Below are 16,118 nucleotides of genomic sequence, written 5' to 3'. Positions count from 1 at the left end.
GTTGTCCGGGCCCTGAGAGAGCAAAACAGCCCCAAATCATGATGCTCCCTCCACTGTGCTTCACGGTGGGGATGAGGTTGATGTTGGTGAGTTGTTCCATTTTTCCTCCACACAAGACATTGTGTGTTACTCCCAAACAATTCAACTTTGGTTTGCTCAGTCCACAAAAATATTTTGCCAAAACGTCTGTGGAGTGTCCAAGTGCCTTTTTGCGAACATTAAAGGAGCAACAATGTTTTTTTAGACAGCAGTTGCTTCCTCTGTGGAGTCCTCCCAGGAACACCATTCCTGGCCATAGTTTTACATATAGTTGATGTGTGCACATAAATATTGGACTGTGCCAGTGATTTCTGTAAGTCTTTAGCAGACACTCTAGGGTTCTTTTCTACCTCTCTGAGTATTCTGCACTCCTGGCGTCATCTTTGGTGGACGGCCACTCCTTGGGAGAGAAGCAACAGTGCCAAACTCTCTCCATTTGTAGACAACTTCCCGGACTGTTCATTGATGAACATCCAGACTTTTAGAGAATGTTTTGTATCCTTTCCCAACTTTATACAAATCAACAATCCTTGATCGCAGGTCTTCAGACAGCTCTTTTGACCGAGCCATGATCACATTTGACAAATCTTCTCATCAAGACATTTCTTACCAGATGTGTGTTTTATAGTGGGCAGGGCAGCTTTAAACCACTCATCAATGATTGGGCGCACACCTGACTTAAAATGTATGGTAAAATTGGTTTCAATTGCTCTTTAAGTCTCCTTAGGCAGAGGGTTCACCTACATATATTTCCCCCTTCTGTCATTGTTTGCTTTTTATCCTCATTAAGATATGAAAACCTATAAAGTTTGGGTGGTTTCAGTTAAAGCAGACTCTGTATTTTCATCTGTGTGATTTTGACAAGGATCAGATCACATTTGACGATAATTTTATGCAGAAGTGGGAGAAGTTCCAAAAGGTTCAGATACTTTTTCATACCACTGTATGTTTGAGAAATCGTTGACTGTCTCCTGTCTGCCGGTGGGGACTGCTGAAACTCTCGGTGGTACCTACCCTCACCTTTTCCTCCTAGCCCATCCTCTGCTCTGACGTGTGGCGCAATGCTCTCCTCCTGCTCGCCATCTCCCCTACCCCTCAAGACAAGTTTACATGTAATGCTACAGCTTGGCTAACACATAATGCTTGGCCAGACTACAAGTGTGAGGAAATGTTTTGTACTTTATATTTATAAATGGACTTGAGTTAAATGTCAGCTAACGTGACTGTCTTTTATTGAACTGCCTCTCCGTAGAGGCACAAACACTTATGAAATGAATGAAAGTAAACCGGAGATCTTAAGTATGGAGAGAAAGAGAGATAATGAGAGAAAAAGAGGGGGCAGCATTTCTTAAACAGTCAAGAGTCCCAGTTCAAGCCGTTTGAGACAGCAATGATGCAAACACAATTATATCTTAAGTTGTGTATGAAATATATACTTTCCAAAAATCAACTCAAGGTAAAATTGTTACTTTAATGTGATGCAGAATGATACCATATGACTGAAAAAGAGGCAATAGCCCCCCTTTGATATATGGGTGACTGAACCACTGGGTTAAAACCAGTTTTGTTCTTTTTAATTGATGCAAAAATGGTTGACATGCTCATAATGACCAATAATAACAATAATAATAATGATAAAACACACATACACAGGTTTTTTTTTTTTTACAATTAATTAATTGTTATGATTACACTGTTAAGTTTGAATCCCCACAATTCCTTGCAAAGTTACAGTCAAGTTAAGCCGTAATATTTGCTGTTGTGCAGCCCGATAGATGAGGATTCCACAAGAAAAGTGCACCAATGAGAGACAGAGCAGATTAGGAAATCAAAAACTAATCCTTCTTGAAAATGAAAGGCAGATTAAAGTCAACCAAGCTGCCCTGTAGGATTTCATCTTTTGTGTGAATGGAGGTTATTTTTACTGCTCCCTGCACAATAGGTGGACAACCCCACGTATTAATGGTCCGATTTGTGTACTGGTCAGGACTTTGAGATTAACCTGATGAAGTCAATAGTTATCATGTTTTAACTATCCTACACTTACTTTCTTTCACTAGATACCACCCCCCCACCTCATAGGACTTGTAGCAGTGACGTTAACACAATATTCGACTCAGTGGTGAGTGATTGTAATGAGACACTTAACCAAGCGTGAGTTATTTAAATGTGTCATCTGCCTCTTCCAATGTTGTCACATTACTAAAATGTCCGGAAAGTAAATCAGTCACGTCAGCATCATGCACACACATGGAACCTTGCCCCCCCCCCCCCCCCCCCCCCCGCCCCCCCGCAACACACACACATCATAGACAAATGTGAAAGAGAGGTCAAGGTGATATAATCCACAAGTGTAAAAGCATCTCATTTGCTACCTTACAATATTAAATCAGCTGGATGCAAGAGGAGCAACCCCCACCCTTTTCCTCTGATTATTTTTTTAGCCCCTCGTACAATACGTAGAGTTTGCTGGGAAAGATTTAGATGAACATCAAAAACTACTTTAACCATCATAGTATTTTTCTGTGGTTAGTCTAGCAAGATGGTTGTATATTCGAAATAAACTTTTGTTTACTTTGGGCGAAGCCAGACATTTTAGACATTATCCTAAACCGATGCCTGTCAAATAGTTGGCCTTTTTGTTGGCTGTACTGGAAATAGGGTTTTCCTAGCTCAAATTGAGGCACAGCTTGAAGCTGTGGTGGTGGGCTGCATAGGAGTTGGGCAGTCTCACCATGGCGTGTCACGGCAAAATTGCGTCTTCTCATGACAAATGAGTTTTTTCCCCCAAGAAGAACCATGACAAAGATTTATTCAAAATATTTTCATTAGCCAGACTAATGTCGTAGCTTTCAGCTATGGTACATGTACGTTAAATGGGTAGCTGATTACAGCTATATTACCCTACGTAATAATACGACTTTTTTTTTCCTAGCAATAGTACGACTTAATCTCGTGGTCCTTCTTTTTCTTTGTTTTGGCCCTTATACATACTACATTACCACAACAAAAATGGTTCTTTTGTTAACGGACCCATTTCAAGGAGTAGGGGGGAATTTTAAAAGCCGTGTTAAGAGTTTTATTAGTTTCAGTGAGAAGGTGAATATTTTTTTGGTTGTTTTCGTGATCTACATTTCCACACAAACGCACACCGAGGTACCATTTAGCTGAACAAGGAGCGGCATGAGAGTCATTTTTCAAGTGTCCCAGAGTTCGCGAAACTTGGAAAAAAAGGCGTATTTATCAAGGTTTTGTCGAAAATGCCTGATAGCACAGATACAAGTGCGCCTGCCCCTCTGCTATTGGATGCGTTGTTGGTGTTAGCGCGGCGGTGCTCTAAAAATAGAGCAAGGCTCTATTTTGGGCCCCGCCTCCCGGCCCAAATTCATTCAAACTTGTCGTTCTGCCCAAAACGACCATCCACCGCTCACTTTCGCTGAAAATCCAAATACTGTAATGCCCCGGATGGAGGGGAAGAAGGACAGGAGTCTGTATTTGCTTACCCACTTTATTGTGGCAACAATAATAAAGTCCCTCTTTTTTAAAAAGGGGGTCCGGAGGATGTTTTCCAATTATAGGGGGATCACACTTCAAAGCCTCCCTGGGAAGGTCTACTCAGTGGTATTGGAAAGGAGGGTGCGTCGGGAAGTCAAATCTTGGATTCAGGAGCAGGGGGAGCAGCCTGGTTTTCGTCCAGGCCGTGGAACAGCTTTTTCAGGTTCTCGGAGGGTCTTAGCAGTTCGCCCAACCAGTCTACATGTGTTTTGTGGACTTGGAGAAGGCGTTCGACTGTGTCCCCCGGGGAGTCCTTTGGGGGGTGCTCCGGGACTGTTGTTTCTGGTGGAACTAATTACGGTAATTTAAACACAATTGACACATGACAAAGTGGTTTATTAATCATCACTGTCAATAAAATGTGGTGACTCATGGATTCACTTGTTTGAATGATCATGTAAGTAATCAAATTTCTTTTGCGAGAAAAATGTAGCACTCAAGGATCTAGTATATGCAGAGTCAATAGAACCATTCATCATCAGTTGTCCCTTGGCACCTACACCAAGGTCAAGAACAGCCATGCTATAGCAGTGATTCTCAATTATTTTCTGTTACGCCCACCCCCTCACGTAGACGTAAACGTTTCGCCCCCCAACTCTCTGCCGCCACTGTAAATAGTAGCATTTGTCTATAAAATTATTGTAAGTACACCTCTGCATAACGTGTCCTTGTTAACAATAATGAAAAAATAGTAGTATAAATCAACTTAAAATAAAGTATGCCTTTGTTAACATTTTTTTTTTTGTTTGTAGTAGAAAAGACTTAAATCAAAGCGCATCAATTTGCCTGAATTACGTATTAAAAAACATTTAAAAAATCACATCCAAACTGTAAACATACACTTAAGTACATTTTTGACCATTTGATACTGATTTAAAAAAAAAAAAAAAAAATCAAGAAATAATAATAAATTCAAATTGATTAGCAACATCAACTCAAAGTATGCCAAGCAGTTTGACCCAAAAAACAAAAATTAATAAACCATTAAACATGTCATTAAACTAAGAGACAGTTTTTAGTTTTGCTGCAGGCAGTATCAGCTCCTTTGCTATAGTGTCTGGTTATTTTGTACTGGGCAACTTGGTATGCCAACTTATATGATGCTAACAGTGCTCGCTTGTTTACTGACGGAACACTCACAAAGCGGGACGAATGTTGTCAATATTAGGCACGTTTTCGCTGAAAAAAATCGAGCGGCTCATCAATGTGATAGGGGTCTAATGTCTTTAAGGGACATCTTAATTGATTTGGCGTCAGGCTGTCCACTGCCAACATTTTTGGACACAGTAAACATACTGGTCTTTCCTCGTCTCCCACTGTGTTAAAAGTGAAGCCAAACGCTACATATTCTTCCTCATATTTACTCATCTTAGCTCTTCATACAGTGTATCACAAAAGTGAGTACACCCCTCGCACTCCTGCAGATATTTATGGTATATATGGTGGTGGGAATGTGATGGCCTGGGGGTGCATGAGTGCTGCAGGTGTTGGAGAGTTACATTCCATTGAGGGAAACATGAACTCCAACATGTACTGTGAAATACTGGAGCAGAGCATGATCCCCTCCCTCCATATACTTGATCGCAGGAAAGTGTTCCAGCATGACAATGACCCCAAACACACCTCCAAGATGACCACTGCTTTTCTGAAGAGGCTGAGGGTAAAGGTGATGGACTGGCCAAGCATTTCTCCAGACTTGAACCCAATAGAACATCTTTGGGAGATCCTCAAGCGGAAGGGGGAGGTGCGCAAAGTCTCAAATATCCTGCAGCTCCGCAACGTAGTCATGGAGGCGTGGTAGAGCATTCCAGTGGAAACCTGTGAAGTTCTGCTCAACTACATGTCCAGGAGAGTAAAAGCAGTTCTGGATAATAGTACTGGCCACAGAGAATATTGACAGTTGACATATTGTATGTTAATATTGACAACTTTCACTAAGGAGTGTACTCACGTTTGTTGCCAAGGGTTTAGATATTAATGGCTATATTTTGAGTTATTTTGAGGGGAATATAAATTAACTATTATATAAGCTGCAGACAGACTACTTTTCATTGTGTCAAAGTGTCATTTTATCAGTGTTGTCCCATGAAAAGATATACTTAAATATATGCAGGAATGCGAGGGCTGTCCTCACTTTTGTGATACACTGTTTCTCCTACTCTTTGCTGCGTGCTCTTGTTTGGTTAGAAAATACTGTGCATGCACAAAATGAGAGCTCCTCTGACACCCACTGAGTGAATGTGCAATTACACTTTATTCTAGTATGGCAAAAAAGTATGTTCCCCGAGGTCACATGCCCGCCCCCTTGTGCCACTCACTACCTTTATTTTTCTTGAACCAAAAGGACTTCCTTTGCCTAATGAAGCTTTGTATTTTTAATTGCCTCTCTGGTAAATTATCTATGCTGTGCAAGCACTGGACAAAAATTGACACAAATTCAAACTGTTCCTACTCTAGCGTGGCCATTTGCCTGAGGAGCAGGGGGTGATGCCTAGTTAAAGTTCATGTCTGCCATGAATCATCACAAACTCGGTTGGAGTTTTGGGAGGAATGCACTTTGATTTCGTGACAGAAAGAGATGATTTAACTTTGTGCCTCCAAGGAGGTGATCCATACACCATACTGCACTTTTGAATGACATGCAATACATGAGTGATTGGCTACTTACAAAATATGGCGGAAAACACAGACAAGACTGAAAAAGCAGTTTCTGCTCTTGCAACCCTCTTTAAAATAAATTGCTGTATTTTAAGCCAAGAGAACTGTTGTGTTGTGTGAACAATATGTCTATATGCTGCCATAGCAGATTAATGTCGCATTAAGCCCCCGAACTATTTTTAATTTGTCCGTTTTGCCCTGAAAACCCTCATTTACACACGTCGTGCAACCGCTTTTGTTTCAACCCAGCCATAAAACGAAGGTAATTATATTTATTATTCAAAATGTTGTTTTTTAGTTTAGAATCATTAATTGATGTCTCATATTTCATAAAAAAAAAAAAACTACTTTAAAAAAATTATTCACTCACATATTTTCAATTTTTAAACAAATTATGTCACAATGAAGAAAATGGCGTCTGTAAAAAAGTCACGGATATCTACCTCATAACTAGGGATGGGAATTGATAGGATTTTTACGATTCAGATTCCATTATCGATATTGCTTAACGATTCGATTCTTTATCGATTCTCTTATCGATTCTAATTTGGGGAAAAAGAACAAACGTTTTGATTGGCATCGAGTTTGTTTACTCAGAAGTCACAACCTTACAAACTCACAACGAGATCAAAAGAGGCCCAAAGCCTCAATGTTAACTATGGTAATAAGTGGCAAATACACAAGAATGTGTAACATTTTACTGAAACATTTATCTAATAGAAATGAAAAATATTGGTATATATTGGCAGATAGGTTTTTGTTCTGCCTTTGGCAATATGTGTTAAAGCAGGGGTCCCCAAACTTTTTCCTGTGAGGGCCACATAACTTTTCCCTTCTCTGATGAGGGGCCGGGGTCAGTTTGTTACAGAAAAAGTGTGACGATTGCAGAAGTGCATAAATGTAAAAAATTATTGTTTTTCAGGATTCTTTATAATAATAATAATAATTAATAATAAAAACACTATTAATTAAATAGATAATAACCAAATAACCCTCTCTGAATTCTTCAAGGAAAAGGCCAGAAAATAAATAACACGATTGAGAAAAAAAAAAAAAAACAATTCAAAATGGCCGGACCAAATGTGGAGGCGGGTCGTATTTGGGCCGCAGTTTGAGGACTACTGGAGCACGCATACACCCAAAGAAGAAATGCCGCATCCAAGTGAGTGAGCGAGGGAAACACTTCTACGAGCCTACGTTCTTTGTTAATGTTAACATCTACAGAGGCAACGCCTGTATGTATCATCTTTTGTGTTGTTGTTGTTATGTTTCCACTCGCGATCGGACACTTAAATCCAGTTGTGTAGTGGTTTGAACGATGTGCTAATGCTAGCGAACGAATGCTAACCATACTGTTATTAGCAGCTAATCATCGCTGATTTACGTTGATGCAAACCTGTTTGTTATTGGGGACGAAATTGATTTGTTTCATTTCTATTCTTAGTTTCACTCTTCAAGTGATGGTTGAATAAAGTCAGCAAATTATACCAACGTCTTCTGCATCGTCATTTGGGAGTTTAGCTAGTTGTATAGCTGGGACTTTTATTTTTTTATAGCCAGGACGGAGCACTTTTTTTTTTTTTTCATAGCCAGGACTGAGCCTTAGCCTCTCTGTGAGGACAGCGCAATCGTATTCCCTCCCGATGCAGTTATCTCCACCTTGCAATGACTGCAAGTCGCTTTGTTGTAATTTTTCCTCGTGAAGTGAAGACACACTTTCGAGTGTTTGAACCTACGTGCTGTCATTGTTATGCTCGTGCTTACCCGTCGTAACCTTTCATTTTCTCACACTTTCCTGGTGAAGTGTAGTCAAACTTTGGAGCGAGTGGTTCTTGGCGCCATGCTAGTTTGATGCGTCTGGACAACAACACACGTCACGACGCAATACGCGTCTTTAGGAATCGTTAAAGGGATCGTTCAGGCTTTTTCATTGTGATGTCGAGGCCTCGAAACACTCGGAACCGGTTCCGAATTGGAATCGGATTTCGATTCCCATCCCTACTCATAACTATTGCTTATTGATTTTATTATTATTATTTTTTGTTGCAGTCGCATTTTCTCCGATATGTTAGATGATAAATAATCGATCCAAACAAAGAAAAATTGGGGGGGGCGGGACGTTTAAAAGGGTAAATATGTGAAAAAGAAAACCTCGACCACTCCTTAATGTCTGCGATTTCTGCATCGTGACCTTTGTTATATTACCATGTTTCATGCATAAAATCCCCCAAAAATCCGGCTGTGGCCATTCACAGCGGTGTCTTGACACTTAGTGATACTTGCTACATGGAATTTTTGGATCCAAACAAGGTAAGTCCGCGATAATATCTTGTTAAGGTCATGGTGTCTGTAATTCTGCTTTTGCGTGCTCTGACCTCCAGATAGGGTTTTGCTGTTTAAAAAACATTTGTTTTAAATGCCCTCCTGTTCAAATTTTTTTCCCCCAGAAAATTGAGATTTTAAGATTTCCAATGATGTATCACACATGCATGTCAGACAATTTTGAAAGTTTGCCAAATTGGGGGTATCAGAGCGGAACTTCATGTCACCTGAGTGTTTTCCGCCATATACATGTACACGGACAAGTTAGATGCTGCTGTGTTATAGCACTGATCGCTGCAAATTCTGCACAATCTTAAAAAAAAGCAAAAATGTTTCGTAGCGTATGGACGATGTGTGAGGCAATAGTGTTGTATTCCAAAGTGGTAGAAATGCTCATTGAAAATGAGGCAGTTAGCACTATTTGCATTCAACATGGTATTTAATTTGACCAAACTGCAAAATGTCCGTCTGTCCGTCCTGTCCTTGTCAGGGTCACGCAGTGCTAGAGTCTATTCATGCTGACTTCGGGGGAAAGGCGGACTACACCCGAAACTGGTCGCCAGTCAGTTGTAGGGCACACACAGAGACAGACAACCATTCGCACTCACAATCACATGGCTACCGAGTAGGAATTGATTCCATGCTGCCTGCACCAAAGTCAGGTGAATGTACCACTACACCGTGAGCGACATCCACACAATGTCCAATGACTAAATAAAAAAATAAATAAAAAAAAAAAAAGGGTTAAATCATTGCACTCAGCATATTGGCCATTTCAAAGCTTACTTTTGTCAGAATATATTTTTTCATTTAACAATTTGTGGAATCACCCTGTTGCAAGAAAGGTTCCCGAAATATTAGAGAATCACATTTAGTTTACCTTGTGTAAGCCTGCCCCACTACAAATTATAATCACAGACAAAAATGTTGAATTGGCGTACTAACTTGGTCAATGTCAATTAAAACTGCCTTGTTTTTGTGAAACCATAATTCTTGCTTAAATTTGATATAATCACAAGATTGGTAAATCAGCAGGGAGAAATAATCAGAAATGATCAGCGAGTATTTGTTAGGGTTCGTGGATGGGAGAGGATCCCAAAGCAGACAACGGGACGACAGGCTGTGAGAACAAAAATGGTCTTGTTTATTGTTCGGGCGTTGCTGGTGAGATCCAGACCGACGTGAGGCAGGAAAAGCTCGTGGGGGGAAATCAGGCGTGGAGATCCGACAAGGGGCGTGCACAAACAGGTCCTGGGACAGAAGCAAAAATCGTGAGCCGAGATTAGTAGTCAAAAATGTAAGTAAGGCGGGATACAACTGACAGTGGAACTAGACGAGTTGATCTGGCGACGAGGTGAGGCGTCCACTGGCTTTTTCAAGGCTGCTGATTGTGATAGCCTGCACCTGTGGCCGCTCCACCCGTCTGGCATTCAACCTGCAATCAGAAAAACTCATGCACGCCTGCCTAAAGTGGGCCAGGTTTCAGGAGGGAGGGGCAGAGGCCCTAACAGTATTAAAATGTAGGGGAGTTAGTATGTCTTATGTCCTTTGGTTTAAATATCACCTTTTCGTTCTTTACTGTCACGCTGTTGCACTAGTCCCCTGATCAATGGGTGATTGGTAAATAAGCAGGGAGAAATAATCAGAAATGATCAGCCAGTATTAAAATGTAGGGGAGTTAGTATGTCTTATGTCCTTTGGTTTAAATATCACCTTTTCGTTCTTTACTGTCACGCTGCTGCACTAGTCCCCTGATCAATGGGTGACAACTCATCATGGCATGACAGAAATCAATAGCTTTGATGAGCAGACACAAAGCTGGACTCAGCAGGTCAGACACCAGTCACTGTGGCCACTGCTTTGCTTTTACACTGACATTGGTGCATGCTCGTCTACTCATATCTGAAGAATAGAATGGCAAGAGTTGCTATATAGCATAAGGTACTGAATTGTGCTATGTATAATTTATGCAGAGGGCTGAGGAAGGCGATCAATGCCGGAAGTTTCTTGGCTGTTTTTTTTTTTTTTTTTTTTCCTGGCAGGTTTTGATTAACTGTGTTGCTGTTTTCTGCAGCTCCACAACTCATTTTGCAGTGCAGCTACCACTCACACCTACTGTAAAACACTTGATAAGCATCCTTTAAAGTGCCTGTGACAGCATAAAAAAATCTTAAATAACATTATTATGTTAATTAGAATCATATTTTTAGACGATTCGACTATATACAACAATTTGGCAAAGTGCAGATGACGAAAAATTATTCTTTTAATCTGCCGTTTAGCACCTGCTTGTCATTATAGCGCTCTAGTGTACCCAGCTGGAGGATGACATTGGCAGGTTCACGATTTCATCTGATTCTGAATTCAGCCCATTGAGGGGGAATCATTCAGAATGAGGAAAATGCGACAAAGAGAGCAGCAAAATGTCATTGTTTCAATCTCTCTACTCTTTTACATTTTTATATTTTTACAGGGTATTCTTTTTAGTTTTATTTTTTTTAATTAGTATTCTCCCCTAATTGCTAAATAAATGGTATGGTCATGACAAATAACAGTGTTGTGCTAAATGGAATATGAAATATTAAAAATGCATTTATTCAGTATGAAATGGCAAAATTACTCCTTAATGGTCAAAACTGTTGACTTGCACCTCCCGAGCGATATTTTATGCCACCGGAGAAAAGTCCGGCTGTTGTCATTTCCCCGCCCTGGCTTCGGAGAGCGTAATCAAACCATGAAGAGTGACAGCTAGCTGACATGCTAACCTGAACCGAGCGGCATTTCCAAGTCTTATTCTCGTCTTTCAAAGCGAAAAATCACACAAAACTATACCGGATCATCTCACATGGCAGCGGGGTTGTTGATTGTCTCCACCGGTCGGCAACCCCCTGGCGGTGAGCAAATAACAGCTCGTCGTTCCCCTGCTGTGGGCAGGAGGGGTCGTTTGCCGGGTAAGCAGCTGGAGAATGACGGCTGGACAAACCGGCTGACGTTGGAGGAGCGCGTACCAGCCCGAGGCCAACCCGAAGATAGTGGTCTATTGGCGGGCACATAGAGAGGGCAGAGGGGGCTGGAAATCTGGACGATATGGAGAACCACACGAGCATAAGCAGAGTATAGCGCTCTACCAGCGGGCACTCGAACAGGACCAAGGGGGGTGTACGACAAGCTGGCCGGTCGTCGGCCGAGTGGCATTCTTGGTGGACAAGGAGCATTGTCAGCTACAAAATGCAAGCCACATCCGTATTAAAACATGTGCCATGATCCCAGTATTTGACATAATACAAAACACGATGTTTACTCACTTAGTCACTTCCTCGTAAGTCCAGTGGTCCCACAGTTGTCGGACTTGTTTTGGCTAAGTGAACGGGAACTTTTTGAAACTGAAAAAGGCTCACAACCCTCTCCTTGGTGCAACAACAAAACCCTGCAGCACATTTGGCTGGCGTGATGCGAAAAATAAACGAATTATTCCGCAAAATCAGCTGAATACACAGTCCTTCTGCATGCTATAAAGCAATGCTGTATTGTGAGATGCTGACCCGGGTGACGTCACATTCGCATTCGTCCTCAACCCTTGACTGGATCTGGTAGTTACGCATTTTCATGGCGCCGGATTCAAAAAATTGAATAAATAAAACGATCGCTTCCACACACATCCAAGCGATCCATTTAATTCAGGAGTATAAAATACCGCGTGAAATATGAAATAAACATGCTTTTTGCGGTCATAGGCACTTTAAGGGTTTCTCAGAACAAAACTATAGTAAATTGTCTTACGTCCAGTTTTTTGCTTGCTCGTTTGTTTTGTCATCAGGCTATGTTCAGCTTGTGCATGGTGGAGAGTGTGGCAGATGAAGTGACCCTGCAAGGAGTGACCAGTGTTGGACTGAAGCATGCCTTGGACTTTGCCTACACTGGCCAGGTAACAAGGATCACAGCCAGTAATCTATGCAGTCGTCAGGCAGCTGAATGGAATAATTAAATGATACAAAGCAAGAACTTTATTTAATTTTATTCATATGTCACTGGTCCTTACGCAATGTGATTATGTGATGGGAATGAATAGTTTTAATTTAAATTTTTTTTTTTTTTTAACATTTATTACACATTATTTTTACAACCAGCAATCAACGATATAATTTAGAGTGTATACTTCTTGGTACTAGTTCCTTTTTCATGGTTCCCTTTTTTTGCTAGCTGAGAGTTTTGACGCACGATGCGATGTATATGCTCGCTTAAACACACCAATAAAATTGAGCACATTATCAGACTTGTTTTTAAGCCCCTCCCCTCACCAACACTGGCCGACTACAGGACTGTGCCCATCATCAACCACCCCCCCTCCTTAAAATGTATATTATACTGCAGATTTCCTCTAATTTTCCATTTTATTTAAATTTCGTTTTTCACTTCTCCCATATTTCAGTTTAATACTGCACTTGGTTATCCTTTCTTATCTTTTTAAGTCTTTTTTCAAATGATTAAAAAAAAAATTTTTTTTTTTACGAATGATGTTATTGTTAAAAAATGTATATAATATACAGGCCTGTCACAATAACAAATTTTAGTAGGCGGTACATTGTCTTTTACATTATTGTCGATATGCGATTTAATTGCCGAGGTTTTTTTTCTCCCTCAACCAATTCAACCACTAAAGTAGTGACAATACATCCTGATTAATCTAAAAATTAATTCTAAAAACACAAACTATATTACAAATAACATTAAAACACACACAATGCATAACTTGCCATTTGAAAGCTAGCTAAGTGTAAGCGTAAAACCCAACGCCATGTTTTCTGTCAATTAGAGCCGATCAAAAGTGTTGATCTGATCCAAAATGACTGTCATCATGCAGTGTGCACATGTTAGCAAATTTGAAGCCAAATTATTCAATGGCAATTAGATTTTTCATAATGTCATTTTTAAGTTATCTTAGTGTGGAATCAGAAGTAAGTGAGAGTAGTTCCAGACATCCTTATGACATGCTTTTATTCTGAAATGTTCACCGGAAGTATGTTTGCTTAGCCGCTAACCGTAAGCTTTACATGCAGTAAAAAAGGTGCATTTGTCTCCTATTTTAGTCATGCATGTGGTGTCAGTTCTCAATTTTTCTATTTTCCGCTTCGTTTGCAAATGCTTTTAACTGCAAGTTTACGCTTTGGAGAAGAGTTTTATCGCTGCCTAAAGTGTTTTTTGTCATTGTCTTTTTTCATTAGCCTCAATGTAGCAATGTTTAATATGGATGACTTTTCTTATTTTATGTCTGAACTTTAGTTCTCCAGTGTGTTGATGACCAATAAACATCTGTTACAGGAACCGGAGTCTCATATGCAATCAGCACGCGCAAACATACCACGCAGCGATATATTGGAGCCGGGAAAATTACCGACCTCATTTTTATTTACCGTGCGATTAATTGACTTATTACATATTGCGACAGGCTTAATAATATAGCATATACAAGACACTTGGTGAATTTTATTTGGTTTTACGGATGAGCCCATTAAATTGGGCGTTCATCTGTGGGATTTTTCATGCAGCCAACAAAATCATCTAAATAAATGCTAACAAGGTTTTTGCAGATTAGCACTTTAATCTCACCATCATAAATTTAATCAGCAGTGTGCTGTGGGACTGAGGGAGTTTTCTGATTGGACCATATTTGACCTGGCATAGAAAAATGAGTTGGAAGTCGCACAGATAGATTTCCAGATAAAAGGCAAAAATATTTCAGCAGGTCATTATTTTAAAAATTGACATTTCCTCCATATATGTTCCATAAAAACATCTTTAGCTAGTTCTATTATCATGAATTTAAAAAAAATAGCAAAGTTCTAAAATACCCTTTTTCTTAAAATCATATTCTACTATGATGTCAGAAATAATTTTAAAATATGTCATCAACAATCCCTTATTACATGGACACGTCGACAGTGGAAAGCCAGGATTTGAACAGCTGAACATTCAGTCAGTGGATGACTCACTGCAATACTGTAAAGAATTTAGTTTTGCCGATTTGGATATCGGAATTGAATTTCGAATAATTCTACATTATTATGAACTAAAACCAGGCAGAGAATGGAAAATGATTTTCAATAATATTCCCAGTAATTTTACCATACTGGTTGCCAAAATGGGTCATTCTTACTCATTTTGCTGTGCAGTGTCACAGTCACCTTTTTGGGCAACATTGAGTAAGGAATTATTGTGAGACTCTCTGTATGTCATGTTCACATTCATGTACTTTCATCAAGTGTCTGACCATGTCATATGACCTTTTCTAGACCTTGTACCATCGGCAATATTCAGTCCAACAAGCACCCAAGCAGCTTATTCTGGAGACCGAGAGGCCACAAACTCAAGTTATAATTACTCCCTAATTTTATTTCCACAGTGGAAATGAGCAAGTAGTAGTTGTAGTTGGTTGGGGAGTGTAAGTAGGTCAACAGCAGGCTTGCAAGCCGCCTGCATCAGTTGGCTCAGCGATCCGTCTGCCCAGAGGAGATGGTAGCAGATGAGATGAGGGCAATATGCTTATCCTCACACCGTAAATAATGGCCCACTAAAATCCTTCAGCCACATGTCATACAGGCCCGCAGGTTAATGAGACATGCTGTCACGGGATGTTTTAGCCGTGACAGTAAAATATTGGTGTTTCAACTCAAGCATTTGCTGTGTTTTAAGATTAAACAGAGGTTTGCCAAAGCAAACATAACAAAGCAAAGACATAATCTATTGCACACAGTAAAAAACTTGTATACTTTTATAGGCTTCCTCTCCTGGGTAATTCGGAACCTATAGGTAACAATAAGTCTGCAATTGATTAATAATTAATCAGCTCTGAGACAAAAAAATAAAAAACACGTCTTCGAGGATCGATGCGCATACATCTCAAGAATATACCTATTAAATTTTCTTGTGATCTGTCCTTGTATAATGAAGAAGTAGCACCAATTTTAGTTAGTGTCCTCCGTTCTCAAAATTAGAACACCTTATGTTAAGATTGAATTGAAATAAGATGACATTCACTTTAAAAACAACAACAAAATTTCAATTTTCACATGTGTATAAATACTGTACGTTTACCACAGTACAGTAAAACCTATTAAAGGGCTATTGACTTACAGTATGTTATGTCTGGGACGTGAGTCCCTTGTCATTATTTTGTAAACTTTGCAATATGCATAGTATTCTGTCTTTTTGCCTGTCTTAGGTAGGATTTTCTACCAACCCTCAGCTTGCTCAAAGCTTATTCACTCCAAGGACAAAACCCCGAGAAGCCAGCTCAGCAATTTTGTTTATGCAGTTGTATGCTGTGCATTGGATTTAGGAGTGCGATAACATTTGTGTTGAAGAGACACACACATTGATATGCAGGACGGTTATTTCACAAACCACACCCAACAATCACCATAATGTTGACGACCCCGAGGAATCACACGCACTGAGGCATAGAAAGAAGATACCCAACACCTGGAAATAAGAACTAAGGAAGATTTTCTAATTAGATGAAAATGACTTCAAGAAGAACCATGCGT

General features: G+C 40.0%; 1 protein-coding gene across 8 annotated transcripts in view; it reads left to right on the top strand.

The window, feature by feature from the left end:
- klhl32 (kelch-like family member 32) overlaps positions 1 to 16,118 on the top strand; it is a 93,517-nt gene that overhangs the window by 35,372 nt on the left and 42,027 nt on the right. For 6 of the 8 annotated variants that reach the window (XM_057834887.1, XM_057834889.1, XM_057834885.1 and 3 more), the window contains one exon: positions 12,392 to 12,499. In XM_057834887.1, the coding sequence (XP_057690870.1) occupies positions 12,392 to 12,499 (108 nt within the window). Of the gene's footprint in view, positions 1 to 7,409; positions 7,488 to 8,370; positions 10,406 to 12,391; positions 12,500 to 16,118 lie in introns of those variants that run through there. The other 2 variants (XM_057834892.1, XM_057834891.1) reach the window with 2 other exon arrangements.

This window comes from Corythoichthys intestinalis, chromosome 4 (assembly GCF_030265065.1).
Source record: "Corythoichthys intestinalis isolate RoL2023-P3 chromosome 4, ASM3026506v1, whole genome shotgun sequence".
Classification (NCBI taxonomy): Eukaryota; Metazoa; Chordata; class Actinopteri; order Syngnathiformes; family Syngnathidae; genus Corythoichthys; species Corythoichthys intestinalis.
Note: the sequence above shows the minus strand (reverse complement) of the source record. Positions and strands in the feature narration are given on the sequence as shown.